We start from the raw sequence: 21151 nt of genomic DNA, 5'->3' as shown, positions 1-21151 counted from the left end.
GTTCCACCTTTAATGAAGTAGCCTGCAGCACTGACTCCATGTTCCCAAAATATCTGGATGAAAGATAAACCGTCCCCTCTCCTATGCCCCTGTCTTCCTCTCCCAGGCCTCCTCTCCCTCCCCTTGTCATTTTCTCTCTCTCTGTGCAGGGCTCCCTCACTCTGTAATCCCTTCTTTCGCCCCCCCTCCCCTTGTTTTCTGAGTGGTGTCTCCTCCCATCCCCTAATCATCTGCCTCATTTCTCCTCATTCTTCATTCCACTCACTCCACCCACAGCTGATTCCCCTCCCCTTTCTCCTCCTATTCCAACCTCCACCCGTTCTTTATCTTCCCTCCCTCTTCCTCTCTCCCCTCCTCCACCTTTCCCCTCCCCTCCCCTCTGTCATTAGCCAGTATATAAGAGCATTGTATCTCTCTGTACCTCTTTACACACACTCAGTGTGTTTGCTGGGAAGGGGAAGGTCCAGGGGAACTAGGGATTATATTGTCTACCTGTCTCTAAAAGGAATTATTTTCCTATCTGGAATTTGACATAAAAAGGTACAGCTTTTCTATTCATAAGATAATATGATTAGCCTTAATGATAGGAAATGTGCTGCAGTTATGGTAATAAACCATGTTAATGCCCTCTGGTGAATGTTTTCTCTGGGTTCGTCAAGATCTTATGCTAATGAAGCTGCAGCACATGTTTGGTGATATTTTACAGTGTATATTTTCTCACTTTTTTACAATCCTGTTTGTGATGAAGTGTATTTTATTTTTTCCATTTTTTACCCTGAAAATATATTATTCATACGTGCATCTGTATGTATGAGGCTGTAGTCTTTGTTTGGATAGATAAATGTACTTTATCCAACTTCCTTTTGCTTGTCTTCTTCTCTTCCATAGCAGCATCTCCTTATCTCCTTATTTGCTGCCAAATAACAAATCTTATGCATGTTTTTCCTCCATATCTTCCCTCAGATCTCAGAATAATATCTGAAAGGGAGCCAGAGAACTAGTATCTATCAACCAAACCCAGTGACCATTTCATCATCACCACCTGATCTACGTATTTGCCTGCAACATCAACACCAAGCCCGTTTGATTCTATCAAGGAGACCATGAGCAACTACAGCGCCACTCTCTTAGGACCTGCCCCCTGGGGCTTCAGGCTGCAAGGTGGAAAAGACTTCAACATGCCCCTCTCCATCTCTAGGGTAAGACTGAAACACAAGCGCATACACACACACACACACACACACACACACACACACACACACAATGGTGGGTCTACATGGGAGCATTATAAGATGAATGCACATGCTCCAGTTTTATCTCCCCAAGCATCATCAGCAGGCAGCAGTGGAATGGTCTTCAGCAACGCCATATGACTGATCAGTCATTTAAAAGCCTGGAAATTGATTTCAGTTCCCTCCGTCTTTCATCCTCTCCACTTTTCTACCACCTCACTGCATTACACATGTCCCCTCTGCCCAAACTCCCCCAGCATCTTGGTGATAGTTTAACTGAATCAGATGCCATCTGCCATGTATTGACCACACAGGAAAAACTCTCCAGGTTCCTTTGCTTTCCACCTCGTATTGTCTGTAGTGACTGTGCAGCAATCAAAGTTCTGGCAAACACATAAATCTTGGCGTCAGTTCCTCTGCTTGAGACTTGATGGTCCCTTGGTTTCTGTGTCTCTTTACTCATTACTTCTCTTTGTCCTCAGAGTCTGCTGTTCACCCACAAACCCACTCATGAAAGTTCACACTAATGTTTCCCTCATTACTCAAACTATAGTGTGATCCTGAAACATGACACTGTTCCCAAGTGTGGTTTCACTGCACATCATGCTCATAATATACATGCAGTTTACATGCACATGCAGAGACACTAACAAATCACTAAAATTGGCAGTGGACTTTCTTGTGGCAACATGATGATTAATGGCTTGCCAGGTCCTATGCCGCCCCCCCCCTCTTGGGGCCTCTTTGGGTCGCCATGTTTGTGTTATTATTTTGGATGTGATACTTTTCCCACTAACTGAAGCCATGTGAATTTGTACTGCAGTTGTGTGTGTGTGTGTGTGTGTGTGTGTGTGTGTGTGTGTGTGTGTGTGTGTGAATACGTGCACGTGTGCTGGTCAGCGAAGGTTTTTCTTCTTCCCAGAGAAGTTGGCCGTAAATCTCTTATAATTTTCTCCCCATTTTCCCGCAGTATCACAATGACAATTACATGGTTTCAAGAAACTGGCATGAGTGTGAGGAAAGTACTGGTGCAGTTTTGGGTGCTGATTAAGTGAACTTTTGTTAGGTCTGCTTCAGAATAAGGGAATATACAGTTAATGGATGATATGCATTTTTGTATTTACTGGTACATTCACGTATCATCATCTGGTGAGTCTGAATGATTCAGGTCCAGTATGAGTTAGACATAAGCTTACGTTTGTTTCTGGTGTTTTGTCTGCATTTGTAAAACTGCGAGATAGATGGCTGGTCATGAGGGAACTCAGTAGGCTCTTGGGATACGGTGTACACATTTTCAATTAATAGACCAATCAATAGATGTTCACATAAATATGCATAAAAAAAAGTATCACCCAACCTCCCAAAATCAATGTGTCGAATTATGTGAAAATGACCAGTTGTATCAAAAATAGCATACATTGTCAGCTTTTAACACTCAGAATAGGAAAAAATGCTACAAAGGCAGAATGACATTGTGTTTGTGAAGACTTCAGCTGAACAGAGGAATGATATTATTCAATTTTGGGGTTTCTAGAGGAGAGAAATGTAGATCATCAAGGGGAGAGGCAGAGAATAAGATTTGTATTGATTGTATGCATTAAACTGAATCTATAAACAGTACACAGAGACTGATGACAGCCTCAGTCTATGAAATCAACATATGATGTCACTCATCAGGCCATCAGCTTTGACCTTTCTCTCAATCGTACCGTACCTTCACCTTCCCATTTGTTTTCACCTCTCCTAGAGTTCACTTACTTCAGTCTCTCAGATTTGCCGTCACCTGTTCGTTCTTACATAAGATAGAACTCACCTTTCATTCATAATGTGCTTTTCTGTCTAGATAAAAGAAATGTCCAACCAATTAAATCCAGATAATGGTGATGAAGGGCAGTGTTTCTGACCGCTGATCACTGACACATGCACTAATTGCTGTCCGCCAGTCTAACTGTGGTGTTGGTTCTGAGAGGAGACCACAGAGAAGGGGTTATTAGAGAATGCAGTACTACTGCCAAACCACACTCACCCTAACAGCTGCTGTTGCTAAGCTCTATGTATGTGAATATACTATGTGTTTCCGTTATGGCACCACTCATAGCCAAAAGCATTAAAACATTGTATCGGTATTGCATCATGGGTTCAAGTCGAACTTAATGCCCAGTCGCTTTTATGCAAATCATTCTCACCTTTACTTTTTTTTTTTTTTTTTGCCTGTTTGTACAATGTCGAAAACAGCTTTTTTAATAGACCAAAATTAGGTGCAGGTTCTCAAAGTGCAAATAAAACATTTTACCACAACATTTCAGTTAGTCAGGCATAATAATCCTTTAAAGGAGACATTTGGAGAAGAAAGGAATGGATTTAAGCAAAAGCAGCCAGTGTGAAAGAGAAGGGTTGCTAAGCTACCCTCACACTTATTTACTGATAGCTTGGTTAGTGGTTGGGTATATCTTGCAGTATTTTTAAACAAAGTAGTAACTGTTATAAACTAGAATGTACAATTGTGAGCTCACACACGAATAATGTCACAGTGTAACCGGATTCAGCTGAGCCTTCACTGTTGTTTTGTCAACACACAGGTAGAGAGCTTTACTCCATCAGAGTTCATTATCCGAGGAAAGATCAGCAACACATGCGATCAGTACGCTTGTGAAAGACCCTCCAACTAAAACCTCGTCAGAACACCCCTTTTACTCCCAGTTGAAAATGACAATATTTCAAAGCAACATTGAATAAACAATAAATAATAATATGAATAATATATAAAGATTAGGTTAAGTTTGCTGCTCTAATTTGGCACTCAGCAATAATCATGGTTTTGTTCAAAAACACAAATAAATAAAAATGGTTGCAATTGTCATGTCATCTCACTTAAAAACACCTGGTTTTTTTCACATTCTCAATTGCTGATGTCCCCAATCTCACTCATGGTTTACCATTACATACAAATCGTCACCTTCTTAAAATTAACTGAGTCACTTTTTGACAAGTTTTTTGTTTGCTTAAATCATCCATCCATCCAGCCATCCTTCCAGCCATCTATCCATTCATCCATCCATCCATCCATTTTCTACGGCTTATCCTGTTAAGGGTCGATGGGGGCTGGAGCCTATCCCAGCAGCCTTCGGGCAAGAGGCGGGATTCGCTCAGGACAGGTCACCAGTCCATCACAGGGCCAACACATAGAGACAGACAACCGTTCACACTCACAGCCACACCTACGGTCAATTTAGAGTATCAATCAGCCTCGTCCCCTCTTGATGTCTTTGGACTGTGAGAGGAAGCTGGAGTACCAGAGAGAACCCACACAGGAACAGGGAGAACATGCAGACTCCACACAGAAAGATCCTGTGCTCCAGCTGGGGCTCGATTCCAGAACCTTCTTGCTGTTAGGCGACAGTGCTGACCACTGCACCACCACCAGCTTAAATCAACTCCTGAAAATGTTTTTTTGTCTCCTGTTTTTTGTGTTTTCTGAAAAACTTGAAAAAAATGACAGGTCATTATTTTAAGAAGGCGAGGAAATGCATTTTGCAGGTATAAGTCTGAAGAATGAATGAGAATATCTTGCTGAGTCACATTACTGCCTCCATAAGTGCTGGATTACTTTGATTCTCAGATACTCAAAAAACTGTTACATATCCTGATTAAACTCTTTGGGAAAAATGTTGCTGTTAGTTCTGAATAAAATCCTGAATTGTGAAATATAATTGTTTTACTGATCTGGAGATCCTCAGTAGCAATGTGTTCATGTATAGAAACGGAAAATATCAGCCCACGGTTCCCTCTTAAAGTCGGACAGTGAATCAATATTTAAACCCCTCTGAGTGCTGCCCGGATCTACAGCTTAAAATTTTATTTTTATGGGAAAACAGCCCAGGGGAGTATGTCCATTAAGTATCTAAGAATAGATGCAGCATTTTACAGGACAGCCACTCATGAGACACAGGTCTCATAGGTATCGTCCTTTTTAAATGACACGCTACCAGCACTGTTTTTACATTCGGTCTTTGTTCATAATGCATCCGAATGTCATCACTCCAGGTCTTCCATAGACATCTTTGTGAAGGTCTGGTCATCACCCTTGATAAAGTTAGTGCTGTGACAACAGCGGCTAATCTATATTAAAGCTTCTCATGGAAGAATGCAGTTCCCGGAACTGCCTGAAATCAATGATGGCTTCCTCTTGCCTCCCCAGAGATGCTCTTCAACGGGCCTTGATAACAACTGACCATAGTAATGCATCTTTTTCCAAGACTGTTCACTTCTATATATAGCCTAGTCTCTCTCTTGTCTTTGTGTTCCTGCCTCACCCTCTCTTGCTTGCCCTTTCACGTCTCTATCACTGACCTGGTCCCAAGCTTTCTCTTTTCATCCTTCATTCCAGACCATCAGAATCAGCTGACAACTTCTCAGAGTGACTTAATAGTCCTTGAATCTATCTTAATCAAACAATCCCAGCATGCTTTGCTTTGAGTGCCTATCTGTCTTAGTGAAATAGTCCCAGAGCCAGGATCAACAATTTATCATTTCCTCTCCCACACATCAGTCTGTCAGTGTCTGTACATGTCTGAGGGTGTGTGTGTGCGTGTGTGTGATTTGTGACATACATGTTGCATTTGGACACCGTAACAGATATTGGTAACAGTTATCTGGCGTTCTTTAATTTTTCCAGTCAGATTGATGTGCATTTAAATGGGTGCTGAGTGTTTCAGGAGGGAGGAAAGAGGCGTGCTGACACTTATCTGGTGCTACAGACGACCTCGTTGAAGTGTTTCTGTCTTTGGTGGTAATGGACAGAGTAGTCTAAAGTCTCTTTCGGTGTCGCACATGTCAATGTGAGAACCACGCTGATCTAAAAATTCAGTTTGACGCAGCTCCATGTTTGTTTCACTAATGTTGAGTGATAATTTACTTTATTCGAGTTCTTGGAATAGCATTTTTGTACAGCACTTTAAAAAACTAGCTGATAGATGATCCTGACAAAATCCTACAAGGTACTTTTATTAAGTAATTCATCTATCGTTGTTAGGGATGCACGATTACATCATACTGGCAGAAATTGGCAATTTTTTTAAGTATATGGATATTGGTTATTAATATCAGCCCAGCAAATCAAAATTGATTTCTGCTTTTTTGCTCATTGTTGTAATTTAATATGTAATTTATTATGAAGCAGCAATGAACAGTAGGCTTTTACAGATTTTTGGAAATAAAGAAAAATGTTAGTCTTTCAAATTCACTTTGTCTGTGTGTGATTTTCAGTAACAAAATGTAAAAATCATGTTAACTTTTTTTTTCTTTTACACATATTTTCATTCCGCTAAACACACTGGATTATACAGCTACCAACTATTTTCCATCTTTGAAACCTAATAGGCAATATCACTGACATAATGTTCAGAATAGTGGAAGATAATGGCGTCCTTAGATCACCAGTTTCCCAACTGTAGACATTCTGTAATGCTGGTAGGAGAACTGGTAACACACAAGTAAGGTACTATTCGTTCATGTAGAGTATAAGAACAGTTCCGTCTTGTGTGCATACGGCTGTAATCCTAAATGTGTGTCCGGCACTTCTCATGCAAAGTCCTGCAGCACCACGACAATCACATCATTGAGTCTGGCAGTGAATACTGGCTTGTTTCATTTCTGGTTCACGAAAGTTCTGCAGGCTTTTACAACACAAAACTTGACGTGTGGATTTGTTGATGCTGGGAAGTGTTGAAATAATATTACCCCCTCCTCTGTTATATCATTTTATTTCCATGTAAAAGTCAGTGTCAAGAAAAGTCTACTCTCTACGACTTGCATTTTATGAAGCATAAAAGATATGACAGAAATTGTATTGTGAAATTTTTTTATAGTCTCTTTAACTTTTTTCCCCTGCTAGTTGAATTTTTAATACATTTGTAAAAAAAAAAAAAACGTCTCTCCAGGTTTAAGAAAAGATGCACCATAGAAGAAGATTCCATTTATTTTCTGGTGCCTGAAACAAATTTATATGAATAGTTTTTGATAAATTGTACATGGTTGTTGGATTACGGTTGCATGGGGAGGGTGCTTGTTAGCGGTCAGCGAGCATGGAGTTCTTGGCCAGAATCCCACTCTTGTGTGCAAAGCTTTACGTTATAATGTGCACAGTGTGGTTTTGTGGCGTTGGCAGCTACGGTGAATCTCTGGGAACACAACATGGTATGTCCTTTTTTATCACGGAATCTAATGTACCAAAAAACGGCTGTAGTTATGAGACACGCCACTGAGTAGCTGTAGGGAGTGAAACACTATTTCAAATGTGTTGCTTCCGTTCAACTGAAATAATGTGTGTGTTTGAACATGCACGAACACAAGACATTTACTGTTTGCTGTTACAGGAATTTTTATTCCGCATTATTCTAACGGGCAGGTGGAGCATTTGCTTTTACATTAAGTAAGGCAAACTCTTTTTTAAGCTACATTTCGGGTTCTTTGTGCCTGTCAGAATAGTGTACTTCACATTTCTAAACATAAATAATGCAAATCCTTGTATATTTTAACCACAAAAATCAACTAAACCGTAAGGTCGAAAGCACTCTTCGCAGCTGAATCAGCAATGGACTGTTTCCATATGATGCGAACAAAACCTCATGATTTACCTCATTCAGGACCACAGATTTTGAATGAAGCACTACTTAATATGATTAACTATGTATCACTAATGGATCCGTCCAGATACTTTATAAATCATGTGCCTGTTTCTCTCTTCTACATTCTTAATCCCTCCACCTGCCTTTTTCTGCTACTGCTCTCAGGCTCTGTAACTCTTTCATTAATCTGACTAACTCCAATGCTTCTTCCACTGTCTCACTAATCCTTTGTCTGTCTGTGTTTCCTCACATATCTTTCGTGCTGTTTCTTCAGTTTTCCTGGTTGCTTAGAGGTCAGATGCTGTAGTTGTCAGGTTATTCTTCTGCAGGCATTTATTTTACCGTCTACAAATGAGGAGCAGGCTTACAAACAATAATGTGGTTGCTAAATTCAAACGTAATATTTCTGACGCCTGGCATATAAAAGTTGCTTTTATGGGTGTCTTAGTTACAAGATAGAAGCATTTGTGTGATCTCAGCGTTTCAATCGTAGCGTGATGTGAACCATCTGCCTGTCATCTCTGTCACTCCTTGTGCTGAAAGCAGGCATTGTTCAAAGCACTCAAACTGGTCAGCGTATGTTCTAACCAGACAATGTTGTAGCGCTCCAGCACGCTTTTATTGCTACGTGTTGAAACCAGATTTTGTTTTTCAAAGCTCTCAAATCAAGCAGCATATGTGTTGAAAACTGGTATGGCTGGAAGCGCTATAGCAGGTTCAGCTGTGAAGCTCTTTAACACACCGCACGTGTGTTTCTATGGTTTTTGTATAAGCTCTGATGCAAGTCCTCACCTTTTCATTTTTTTGAATATTTAATAAGGTAGGGAATACAAAGTCTAATCTATGTGATAGATGTCAGCATAGCAACTAACTAACTTCCGTGCATTGTTGCAGTCACTCATTTATTCATCTGGCAGATTGTGTGCAGGTATATTCCGCAGCACCCTGAAAAACTCAGTAAAGGGGGCCTGCATTTAGTTCTCAGTCCTCTACTACAATACTGATCAAGTTATAGTGGGATTTTTTTTTGCACTTGAGAAGTGCCTGTGGTGAAATAGATTAGCAAGAATATCTGTGAATACATTGTAAGTTTGCAAATATCCCACAATGCATTGCTGTTTATTCCTGACTTCTTTAAAATTTTATGCATCATCTTTGGCTTCAACTACCATCTTCAGGATAATTTTCATGGTACACTAACTTTAGAATGAGGACAGTGGTACTGTTTTCCTTCTTACTTAACACCTTCTGCTTGACGATTTATCCAAATAATCCCGATAAACACGTTTGCACAAAAGCCATGGTACAAAAGCGTCACATATTTTCAATACATTACGGCTCATTATACAGAAAAGAAGAAGGAAAAGCAATTCTGTTCTTTGAAGGCCTGGAAGGGACGTGAGATCTGTCCAAGAGACTGAGCTTCAAGGCAGCCAAATCTAAGAAAGGTTGAAATGAGCAGAGGCGAGACTTCTGGAAGCTCATTTTTAAGTGATTCAGTTTATCTTAAGGCATTCCATCACAAGCAGCTTGGTAAATGTTACATTTTCAGTTGAATGACCCTTGCAATACAATTGAAAGGAAATGTATTCTTTCGCTCACATTTGCTTCTAAGTCTGCCGGAGGAGGAAGCAACAAGCATTAATTGGGGAAAATTATTATTGAACATTTTGCGGTTCTAAGTGGTAAGCATGAACATAACCACTGAAATGAGTCTACATGAACAGAAGAAAGAGCCAGCAGACTCGAAGCAGCCAGTAGCAGTGTTTTCTCCTTTTCTTCTCTACCTGTGCTGCTCTCAGTGCAACCAGGTTTAATCAATGTCAAGTCAGACCTTCATTACCTCCTGTTCTCTGTGAGTTCTGCTGAGTGACGTTGCGTGTGTTGGACTAATATGACTATAAATGGTTGGGGCCACAGTGCATTACCACTAATCCGGGTGCAGAGTCTCTTTTATTAGCTCTCCTTGTGTCTGTCTGTCTTTATGTGTGTGTGTGTGTGTGTGTGTGTGTGTGTGTGTGTGTGTGTGTGTGAGAGAGAGAGAGAGAGAGAGAGAGAGAGAAACAGTGGCAGAGACAATACATTCAGATATAGAAGGAAATATAAAACAATGACGATGAAGAAGTCATCTTAATCAATCCTTTATTACCCTTTTCCTGCTCCAGTTGCTACAATTAAAGTACAAGTGTATTGAGCAGCGCAGTTGTCTGTGTGCACGCGTGTTCGTGGAAGTGAACCACCTTTTTCACGGTGTCGAAAGCAACATATGACCTCACTCTCATTTAGAACCTGGACCATCTGTATGACCAAGAATGGTCAGAACTACTCACACCAGGTACTCTAAGGAATTAAACAATATCTCAGTCTCATTTTTTTAACGTACAGTAGCCTGGATTAACCATATGGGCAACTGCCCAAGCATATTATGAAGTCTTAATCTGAGGGTGAACATACAGCAAACAGACACACACAAACGTTCTGTTTATAGCCACTTAGGTGTTATTTGGATTGATTGTAAAGGCAAAAAAAAAAAAAAAAAAAAAAGACTATGATGTCAGTACAAAAGTTCATTGTTTTTATAACCCTCACATGGGTTTTTGGTTCCCAATTTAGGCGTCATAGGAAAAAGACAAGTGATGCAGTGTGTAACATCCCACGCACATTTCCAAATTTGTCACTGTCCTCCCTTCGTCTGCTGATAAGAACGGCTCTGGTTTATTTGACACATGCTGACACTATGCAAGTTAAGAAACCCCATTCAACTTCATTGCAGGTCAGAAAAAGTTTGTGTTTATGAAGAAACATATTCTCCAAAACCAGATTAATCTCGCCTACATAAACCTACTTAGATGACATACTTACACTGTGCAGAGCAGGACACAGCTCATTTCAACGTGGTTGACAGTGAAAAAATACACCACGCAACATTTGATTGAATTGGATTTTACTTTAGTTTGGGCTTAGGTTTTCCTTTTACTCGTTAAATGTTTTGTTTCCTAGCAACAGTTCTCGAACACGTGTTTACAAAATATCTTCTCTAAGCAACAAATGGTAAATGCCAACCCTGCTGTTCAGCATGACTTCTTTTGTTTGGCTTGAATCTGTTTCAAATTAACCAGCTTCTCCAAGGCTTGAAGCGCTGCACTTACTTTGTTTAGATGCAGATATATAAAGCATACCACCCAAATATCTTGGAAGGCACTGATAACCATAAGACAAGACAAATGGGGTGTGGTATGCACATTTTATGATGCATGTAAACTGAGAATTCCTTTCCTTGTAATCAGATTCTTCTTGGTCCAGAGCATTGTTGTGTCCCACTTGCTGTTTGTCATCATTTAAAGAGCTTTTTGCATGTATTAGAGAGGCTTATTATTTAACTGGCACTGAATTTGTTTTATTTTATTTTCATACTGCTGCAAGACCCAGATGTGCTCTAACTCATGCTCCTTTCCTAGTTTTATTAATTTTATCTCACCCATCCCTTTTTAGTTTTGGTATATGCTGAATTATGTCCTTGGTCATTTACAGCAAAGATCTTGGCTGCACACAAATGTGTTTTTAAATAAAGGAAAGGTTTTTGTGCCATGACAATACATCACATTTCAGACCAAATTGCGAATTCAATTCATGTGGAGCTACCTTGTTTTACAAATATTATATTTAATCTACTTACAATAAGAAAGTGGAGTTATTGGATAACTGGCAACCTGTCTGGGGTGTGCCCCCCCCCCCCCCCCCCACTTTACAATGCTAATGATGATGTTCCTCATCTAGATGACTCAAACTGTTTGTGGTTATCTTTTTCTGCAGCTGACAGATGGTGGGAAGGCAGCAAAGGGTGGTATTGCAGTTGGAGACTTGGTTCTGTCCATTGATGGTGTTGCCACAGAGGGTATGAACCACCTGGAGGCCCAGAACAAGATCAAGAGCTGCACTGGAAACCTCAGCCTCAACCTGCAGAAGTAAGTAAAAAGCTCAGGTTCAGTGAGGATGCGTGAGGTACTCGTTTATAAAATCAATAGTAAGGCACCTAACTTTCTAATAATTTGATATGTAAAAATGAAAGTATTAGTTTTTCTGATATTCCAAGATTCATACATTCTCTTCAAAACAGTCCCAAACAGCCTCTCTGACAATGGAGATCTGTAACATGGCATGGCTTTTCTGATTTTTAATTTTTTATGTTGAAACACCATACTGGTTCTGGCAGTATTTTGCTCAGTTTTCAACTGGGTAAAACAAAAATATTTGAAGTTTTGAATGATTTGATTTGCAGGCACATTAGTAGTTTGGTGATGTATATTGTCGTAAAGATTGCAGTGAAGATTCTCTCTGACGTTCCTTTGATGCAGAAAGAACATCAGCTGTTGCAGGTTTTCCATTCTTAACTTAGGAATTTCTCCAAGAGTGTAAATCAGACAACCGTCTGCATACAACGGGCTTGACAACCATTTAAAAAAGACATGATAGAAATAGTTAAATAGTGGAAAGAACAAGTCCTGTGATAGAACCCTGAGGGATAAACTTAAACCTTCAAATCTATGACTGTAAATTGTCTGACTTCATACACTGAAACCAGGCGGCACCACCGTGCCGCCAGTGGTTAGCACTGTTGCCTCACAGCTCTGGGTTCGAGTCCTGGCTCCAGCACGGGATCTTTCTGTGTGGAGTATGCATGTTCTCCCTCTCCCTCAGTCCAAAGCAGGGGTGGGCAATCATGTGACATGGAGGGCCGTGTGTATGCAGGTTTTCCTTCCAACCAAACACTTTAACAGGTGATTCCACTGATTAACACACCTTCAGCCACAGAAGAGTATTAATCAGTGGAATCACCTGTTAAAGTGTTTGGTTGGAAGGAAAACCTGCATACACACGGCCCTCCATGTCACATGATTGCCCACCCCTGGTCCAAAGACATCAAGAGGGGACTGGGTTAATTGGATTCTCTAAATTGACTGTAGGTGTGACTGTGAGTGTGAATGGTTGTCTGTCTCTATGTGTTGTCCTTGCGATGGACTGGTGACCTGTCCAGGGTGAACCCCGCCTCTCACCTGAAAGCCGCTGAGATTGGCTCCAGCCCCCCGCGACCCTTAACAGGATAAGAGGGAGAAAATGAATGGATGGATGGATGGATGGATGGATAGATAGATGGCATAAACTGAAGCCTCACAAAGATAATGATCTTATGACCTGTTACGTACAAGCTGTTCTTTCAAACTGAAGGATAACTGGCTGTCAAAAGCTTAAGACAGGGCCTCATAGAGGGCAGCACAGTTTTTTCTTTTATTTAATTTGTAATCAGTTTAAAAGCTAAAATAGATTTCAGCCCTTAAAATCGGATTTGTGTGAGCTTGAGTGAATGTAGAGAAAAAGACTTGAGTTGAGCTGTTCAACAAGGATTCCAGGAATTTTGTTAAACATGGTAATTTGAAGATTGAGCAATGATTATTAAAATCCTCTGTGTCACCACTTTAATGCAATGGAATCACATACGCTGCTTTCCAAACACCAGGAAAATTCCACGATGAGATGGAAAGATTAAATAAATTGGTTATTTATTCTACAGTAATTGGAGCAGATAGTTTTAGACGAAAAAGAATCCAATGTTTCCTGTCCTCACCAGCTGAATCAATGGCTTGCAATGCCTCAAGAGGAGGGTTGGACGAAAAGTGAGAAGAGCGCACAATCATCATCATCTGTCAGAAGGTTCCCGGGGAAATTATTTTTCAAATAAATGTCCTGCATCAGAAAAATCATTTATAACATCTCTCTCTGATCTGAGATAAACCAAAGTTATTTTGTGAGGCATTACTATCAGTCCTTAAATCTCTTATTAAAGGAATATTCAGACCATTGGGAAATATTCTCAAGTACTTGAAAAGGAAACAGATAGTCAGGCTCTGTCCAACTAGAACTCCAAGATGTTATCACTCTCAGCCAACAAATTATCCACACCACAAAATAGTGGAAAAAAATTTAAAGTTGACATTTTTACATATTGATGTTTTTATTGATCTGAAACCATAATTACAGAGCTTTGCAAGGGTTGGCTTGTAAAAAAAAAAACCAACGGGTATATTTCAAACTTCTCAGCACATTTTTGAGCTTAGTGGAACTTCAGTGTTTTCATGTGTTGCCATAATCTGAACAAGATATGCAACCATCATAGACTTTGTTTTCAATTATTATATTATTAATATCCCAAAAGAAGTATGTGCCAATGTATCTGAACAAACATGGAAGGGGCCGCTTGTTTAGGAGGCCATTTTAAGGATTATCTGTTCTTGATCACTCTGATCCGTAGGCTCAACATCAGGCATTGATTCCTGCTTTATGAAAAACACATGGAAGAGCTTGTTTAATTAAGTGCCAGTATTATATTATTAATGTTGTGTGACCAGGCAGCCACTGAGGGGACAGCTGGCTTCAGCTCATGCTTTACTGGAATACCTCAGAATATTGACATCAATCCATGTGCATTCTTCTGACACCATTTACAAAGAAAGGAATAAGTTTCAAGGTTTCTACTTGTTGCTTGGCATTCATTGGCACTATGAGTTAGACGTGCTGTGTCATGCCTAGGTCAGCATCTGGACTTTAATGGGTTTACATGCGTAATGGAAAGAACCAATCTCGCCTGCTGTTTTTGTTAGTTTTTACAGGTGTCATACGATTCTCTTTTCTTTTTTCCTCTCTGCCTGGCCATTGATTGGGTTTATCATTGGGTCACAGAGCAAAAGGAATGATAACACTAAGAAGAGACAGAGCACTGCTAACATTGCAATGTGGTGTGCGTATATGTGTATTTTTTAAAGGAGACAGGTTGTTATTACTTTTCCAAATAAAAAGATGTTTTTTGGAGAGGGATGGTTGGGGCAGCAGATGTTGGACAGATAGTACTGTAGTAAACCTGCCTCAAGCATAAGTATTGAGACTGATAAAAAGCTTCATTTGTCTGGATATCATAGTTTATTTTATAAAAGACATGGTGGATATAACAGGGGCCAAACTGTTTTGTCACCTGCCAAACTCTTTATTTAATCAAAAAGCTGGAACTGAAATGGGATTTTGGTCAAAGCTGTCAATGAAGATAGGGCTTGTGAATGCAAATGCAACAGCAAACCAGTTCACGTCCATATTCAGCGTAGGGATCGTGTTTCCTTTATCCAATCGCAGATCAACCGCTTATGTGCTTTATGTTAGAAACATTTCACTCTGCTGAGCCACGGATGAACTAATTCTTGATGTTCTCCTTAGAATGTAGGTTCTGGCAGTCATCCCATCAGCCGGTTCCTCTGTCAAACAACCGCTTTTTTCTTGAAACGTAAATCTCACACAAACATACACAAAGCCTGTTCGTTTTTATTTCAGTTTTCATCCATGAATTGATGCTCTTTTCTTTTTAAAGGGGTGTATTTCTGGCTTCACATTTTTATTTAAGGACTAGTGCACCTTTTGGGGGCAGCATGGCTCGTAGGTGGAAGGGCCATATAGGAATCCAAGGGTCGCAAGATACTGAGCCCCTAATTGCTCCTGATGGCCCTGTGACGGACTGGCAACCGTCCAGGGTGAACCCCACCTCTCACCCAATGTCAGCTGGGATAGGCTCCAGCCCCCCTGCAACCCTTAATGGATAAGTGGTATCGAAAATGCATGGATAGTGTAGCTTTGCATGATTTACATCTTGAGAAAATCCTTATTTATCTCATACTTGTCCTTTACGGAGCCACTGGTTGTTCCTGTGTCGAATGCAGGATACCACCTTCAAGTAAATCTGTTGTTCTTCTTAATTCTTCTGGATTATATTGTTTAACTTAATTGAACCCTGTTTGAGAGTAGTGTTTATTTTCCAAATGGTCACTTTTGAGGCTGTAGTTTGTTATCTTGTTGAACTCTTTTCTGAGAGGTTTTTCTAATATTTTTTCATCCCATTTATATGAATTATAGCCACCAAAATATTAGGGAAACCTCACAATTCATTAATTTATTCCCACACTAGAAAAAAAAACTTTGTCAACACAGTACAGGCAGCAATTCTCATCACAAAGTAACTGGGAATATTAATCATCAGTGTATCTAATATTATTACCAGAACACAGATTTGCTGTGCAGTTTGTCTGGAAGTGCTCAACAGAGACAGATTGACAGAAATGGTCAGACAAACTGACAAGGTAGAGCTGAGGAGTGTTGTCCAGGCAGGCTGAAAAGGTGTAGTGGAGGATGAGAATACCCAAGATTAAAAACAAACAACTTTTGGACTGAAAGTGAATAGTAATACCATGGATTGGCATGTCACATCTGAAATTTTCTGTGGAATCAGTAAAGCGGCGATGTGTTTTTTCCATGCTGATGGTTTTTGTCTTGGAGTGCTATCATGCAATCACAGATTTCAACACTTAAATTAGGCTCCTTAGCGATGCAATTATTCTCTTTAGAGATACACTTAAGTATTAAACTGATAATTTCAACCAATCATCCAGCAACTCAACAAAACCGCCTTTGTGTTTCACTGTAATGCGCTTGAACCGCCAGTGTCTGGCTAAATACTTTATTCCTCAGAGTGAAGTCTTTTCGAAACCATTCAACCTTTTAATGGGCCTGTGTGCATGTGTGTGTTTTTGAGTGTTTTCTGGTGTAATGGCACAGCCTGGAAGTCTTGTTGTATTTGAAGGAGTTAAATGGTAAAAAAAAGTGTTTGCACAGTTGACCTGACATAGTCGAGCAGGTATGAGAAGACACATCTTGGTACATGGAGAATGGCTGCATGATTTGAGTAAACACGCTATCACGCGAAGAAGAAAGGTTTCGAAGCAGCTTTTGTGCAGTGCTGAGTTAATTGTTTCCACCTCTCCTTTTATCAGAATGGGGATCTCACTCCGTTGAAAGGGCCTCAAACAAGATAATTACAGTGTTTGACAAGCCTGTTCCATCTCAATGGTAGAGTAGTCACATACATTTATATTAGCGGGGTGGGGCGGGGGGCATTATGCAGTCATGTAGAAAGCCACAAGGACAGGCCATAATAAGTCATGGATAAACACAATCAGATTTTAGATCTCTTGCGTGTGTGGTAACACTTGCGAGCACTTTTAATTTCTCCAAGTACCCTGTGGAGTTCCTGACATCTAAAATTGCACTAAGAATCACTACAGTAAGACAGGAATTCCAAGGAAGAAGACTGCGAGCTAAAGTTTGGATAGATGAGTAAACATAACTTTTAATTTCTTTGAGAACAAAATGGTCCACTTTAGCTTAGCAGCGTAATTATAGTCAGAGATTCTGAATGATTTTCACATGGCTTACAGTACATCAGTGATTACTCTTTATAAACTCTTGCGCACAGGCACACACACACACACACACACACACACACACACACACACACACACACACACACACACACACACACACCCAAACACAGCTTGCACACTTGTATATCTCTCAAACTGACAGCTGCTTGAGTTATTTTGAGCGCAGAAGTTGGCTGTGGACGCTCAGTGAGGGGGCCGAGGGTGGGAAGTTCACATTAGGTTGGGCTATATGTCTTAATTTTGTTTACATTGCATTCTCAGAATAGAGACAGCAAGATCCCTGAGCTGTATATTTTGATGCTGTTTTGTTGCCTTGAGTCAGGAGCAGACTAGAATACACTCAGGCAGATGCACTGACGTGGCTAGCATAGCACCGGTGCTGCATTGTGTTGGTATAATCAAGAACATGCCTTCTTGCTGCATCTGGCACGGACTCAGTGTTCTAAGAAGACTGTGCATCCTTTTGTCTCTAAATGATTATTCATACTAATGTTTTGATCCTCACAGTGAAATCTGGAATGGTGTGTGTGGATCAGCCCCAGTATGAAAACCTGAATTTGAAAGAATGTGGATGACAGTTCGCTTGGAACTGAATCATGTCTGAAATCGCTAGGCTTTCAACAAAATTATCCAACTCTCCACTTAAAATATAACCCATTTCAATACCCATACGATGGTTAAACAGATGGTTTAGCCCACATCTGCACTGGCTACCTTTTACTTAATCCAGTATTGCTGATAAAAGTGAGGAAACCTCTTATGAAGCAGGAGACTAATTTAGCTGTTTCCATCAAGAAACAACTGCTCAAATAATGCCTCTAGAATGCAATGTAGGCCTGATTTGTGCTGCATTTGTAGTCTGTTGCCAGTGAAAGCTGTTGAAATGGTACATTGAATCAACTGTAATATATTTAATATGAAAGAAAAAGCCTTAAATATTAGATTTTTTTCTTTTTAAAGGAACATGCCAATGTTTTTGGAAAAAATGCTTATTTGCCATCTTCCCTAATGAAGACAAGATGATATTCTCTCTGTGCCTGCATTAGGGAGCTGAGACCCACATAGACTGGCTGGTTAGCATACCCCCTAAATCATTATTATCATTTAGGAAAACTGCAGGAGAAAAGGAGCATTACATGCCTTTTTTTGGAATATGGTCATCCACACATCCATTACAATTAATTGCTCTATGCTAACTAGCGGCTGCTCGGTCTCTGTGGTTTTCAGTACCCTAACGCGCACAGAGGAAACCCACGTATCTATGTTCTTGTCTCGCCCTGGGGAGAATAGCGTGAAAGTCAATATCTCGGAAAGTTGGCATGTTCGTATCTAATTATTTTGTTTGTTCTTGAGCCTTGAGTTAGGTTTGTATCAAACTACACCAATACTGCAGTTCTGTCAACAACTGATAATACTACAGCTATTTTAGCTCCTCTCAAACACTAGCCAACATTAGACATTTCTGTTCAAACTAATCTGCTGGATAAAGACGATATTGTGGACAATATTACAAGTATGACACATGCTTGATCATTTAGAGCTTGTGAGGCACGCACTGTAGCCTGTGAATTCACAGTCCTCCGCTTTAGCTCTGCAGACACCCTGTGCAGCTGCAGCTGCCATTGTCACTTACTTGCTTCTGATATTTGCCAAAGATGTTTCAAAGCCAAGGCTGCTAAACCGGGCTCACCTGTCTCTGTCTTTCACTAGTCCGTAGTATTTGCCAAAGATCATCTAAAACCAATGGCGGTCGCCTTTGGCTAGGTCTGTAGTATTCGCCAGTAATATCCTAATACCACGAGAATGCAGCCACATTTAGACACACCTGTCTCTGTCTGTCCTCTGCTAGTCTGTTGTTTTTGCCAGAGAAAATACAAGTCCCGAGAACATTAGGGGTTTGCGAAGGTATCCAGATAGTCTGAGGCCAAGAACACTCTGTTAAGCTCATCTGTCTCGCCTGCTTTTTTAAATTACTTTGCTGTTTGCTGAGTATATCTTACTGTAAGCCAGAACCACTCATCTTCAGGCCCACCAGCCTCGTTGGATACCCAGCAGAATACCCAGCTGGGTAAGTGTCAGGGATCATTGCGAGTGCAAGGAATGATAATAAAATTGCTAAATCTCTTAAGTGCTGAGCGACTTGTTTCAGGGTGTTAGGATCAAACCGAACAAAACCTCAGCAGTTTTGTTCCAGATTAAACAATCTCTCAATTAGAGGAACAAATGACTCAATAATACATTGTAATCAACTTGTTTTAAAACGCAAAGCACTTATAAAATTTCCAAGAAATATTTTACACGTTAATTTGTGTTATCTGCTCATTTTGGACAGGATACACTGAAATTAAGCCAAATGGCAGCGTATTCATTTGTGTCATTACACAATAAGAGGCCATGTTTAACTTTGACAAGGAGTAGTTCAGAAGAGGCTGATTGTATGCTGGCCTCCTTGAGTCAGAAAAAGAAAAAAAATGAAGAAATACGCACACAGTGAATATTTATGGGACTAAAGGATGGAATCAACCCGGTGACATGTGGAACATATAGCAAATCCTCTGAGCAAAATATGTGTTTTTCCTGCTCGTCCTCTCCGCCTGTCTGCAGGTTTCACCATCCCTGGACTGATTGAATAATGGTCCACATGAGAGTTTAGCTAAATGATGATTCAAGACATGAACATATGACCTGAATTTATGCCAATAAACAACTTTAGATCTGTGACAGGATGATTATTTGATCGCTCCAAGCAGAATGTAGTAGAAGAAGAACTACTTCCCCTGTTGTTTTACCTTTTCCAGTAGTTCAAAGCTACTGGATTTTAGAAGTTGAGAGAATAACCTGTTTGAAATTTACTAGAATATACAGAGAGAACTCCAAGATACAGATAAAGAACTCTAAGTACTAAGTACTTTTTTGCACATTTGTGCATATCAACCCATAGAAACCAGGTCGAAAGTTAATGGCGCTTTATTTTTCCCAATTTTCAGACAGTGAGCTCCACCAACCCACATACCCCTGTTACACACACAGCAATCAAAAAGATTACAAGTAAGATATTACAGCTCGAAAGAATACAATTGTAAACATCATGTCTACTTCACCCCGGGGAGCTTTGGTGGATCCCTGCTGCTCCTGTAAATGTAGTGAGAAACACAATTGGAGACTAACGACCACCCAGTGTAAAGCGGACTCCATTCCTGGAATATTCATCTTTTTTAGCCATTAAGTTGTAAAAATGACGCTCTCTGTGTCATTCAGAGAGAGACAGAGAGAGAAGCATGAATGTATTATCCAAATACTTGAAGACATAAAAAACAATTCTCTCTGTGAGGGGATCTTTGTGAATGATGCCGGTGGACATTGATACCCTTTCAACAGACTGACGGCCAGATGCTTAATATGGAAATGGCTTTGTTGAGCAGCTGTGAATCATTTTGACGGGCAGGTTGTCTGAGTGTTGGATCCAGCTGGAGGGCTGTCACTTTCTTTGTTGTTTGATGGACTGCTGTTTTACTTTTGAGCCTTTGTAGTAACTCTGAACAGAAAAGTACATTTACAGAAACTCTCTGTCTCTTAACGTCAGACACCAGTTTTTGGCAGTTTTATATCCTCTGTTGAGTATACACACGCTTGTATGTACACAACACATTTAATGAAGAATTGCCTGTTCAAAGCAACAGACCCAAAGCTGCTAATCTGGCGTTTCTTGTTTAATGCAACCCATTTGAGGCCCCTTTGAATCATGCAGATGTTCTCATTCAGTTGGGCCCCTTGTGCTGAGCCCCAGCATGTACAGAAGGATTCCTCAGCTCCTTTTGCACCTACACTTGAACCAATGCCACCTCGGTCTTATGAAACCACGCTGATGCTGTGTTTGCATCGGGAGTGTGCGAGATTAAACTGTGTCGTGCCATTTCAGAAACACAATTGTACCTTTGGCAGCACTGACACACTGGGTTCTAATGTTTCCGAGCTCCTA

General features: G+C 40.3%; 1 protein-coding gene across 5 annotated transcripts in view; it reads left to right on the top strand.

Annotated features, from left to right (window-relative positions):
* Positions 1 to 437: 437 nt before the first annotated feature.
* pdlim5a (PDZ and LIM domain 5a) overlaps positions 438 to 21151 on the top strand; it is a 51845-nt gene continuing 31131 nt past the window's right edge. For all 5 annotated transcript variants that reach the window (XM_086206260.1, XM_086206259.1, XM_086206258.1 and 2 more), the window contains exons 1-3: positions 438 to 540; positions 964 to 1199; positions 11672 to 11823. In XM_086206260.1, the coding sequence (XP_086062386.1) occupies positions 1104 to 1199; positions 11672 to 11823 (248 nt within the window). In that variant the 5' untranslated portion in view covers positions 438 to 540; positions 964 to 1103. The remainder of the gene's footprint in view (positions 541 to 963; positions 1200 to 11671; positions 11824 to 21151) is intronic.

The sequence above is a fragment of the Aulostomus chinensis genome, chromosome 6 (genome assembly GCF_037954235.1).
Source record: "Aulostomus chinensis isolate RoL2024-O1b breed Wild chromosome 6, RoL_Achi_v1.0, whole genome shotgun sequence".
NCBI classification, from domain to species: Eukaryota; Metazoa; Chordata; class Actinopteri; order Syngnathiformes; family Aulostomidae; genus Aulostomus; species Aulostomus chinensis.
This window is presented reverse-complemented; position numbering and strand designations above follow the sequence as displayed.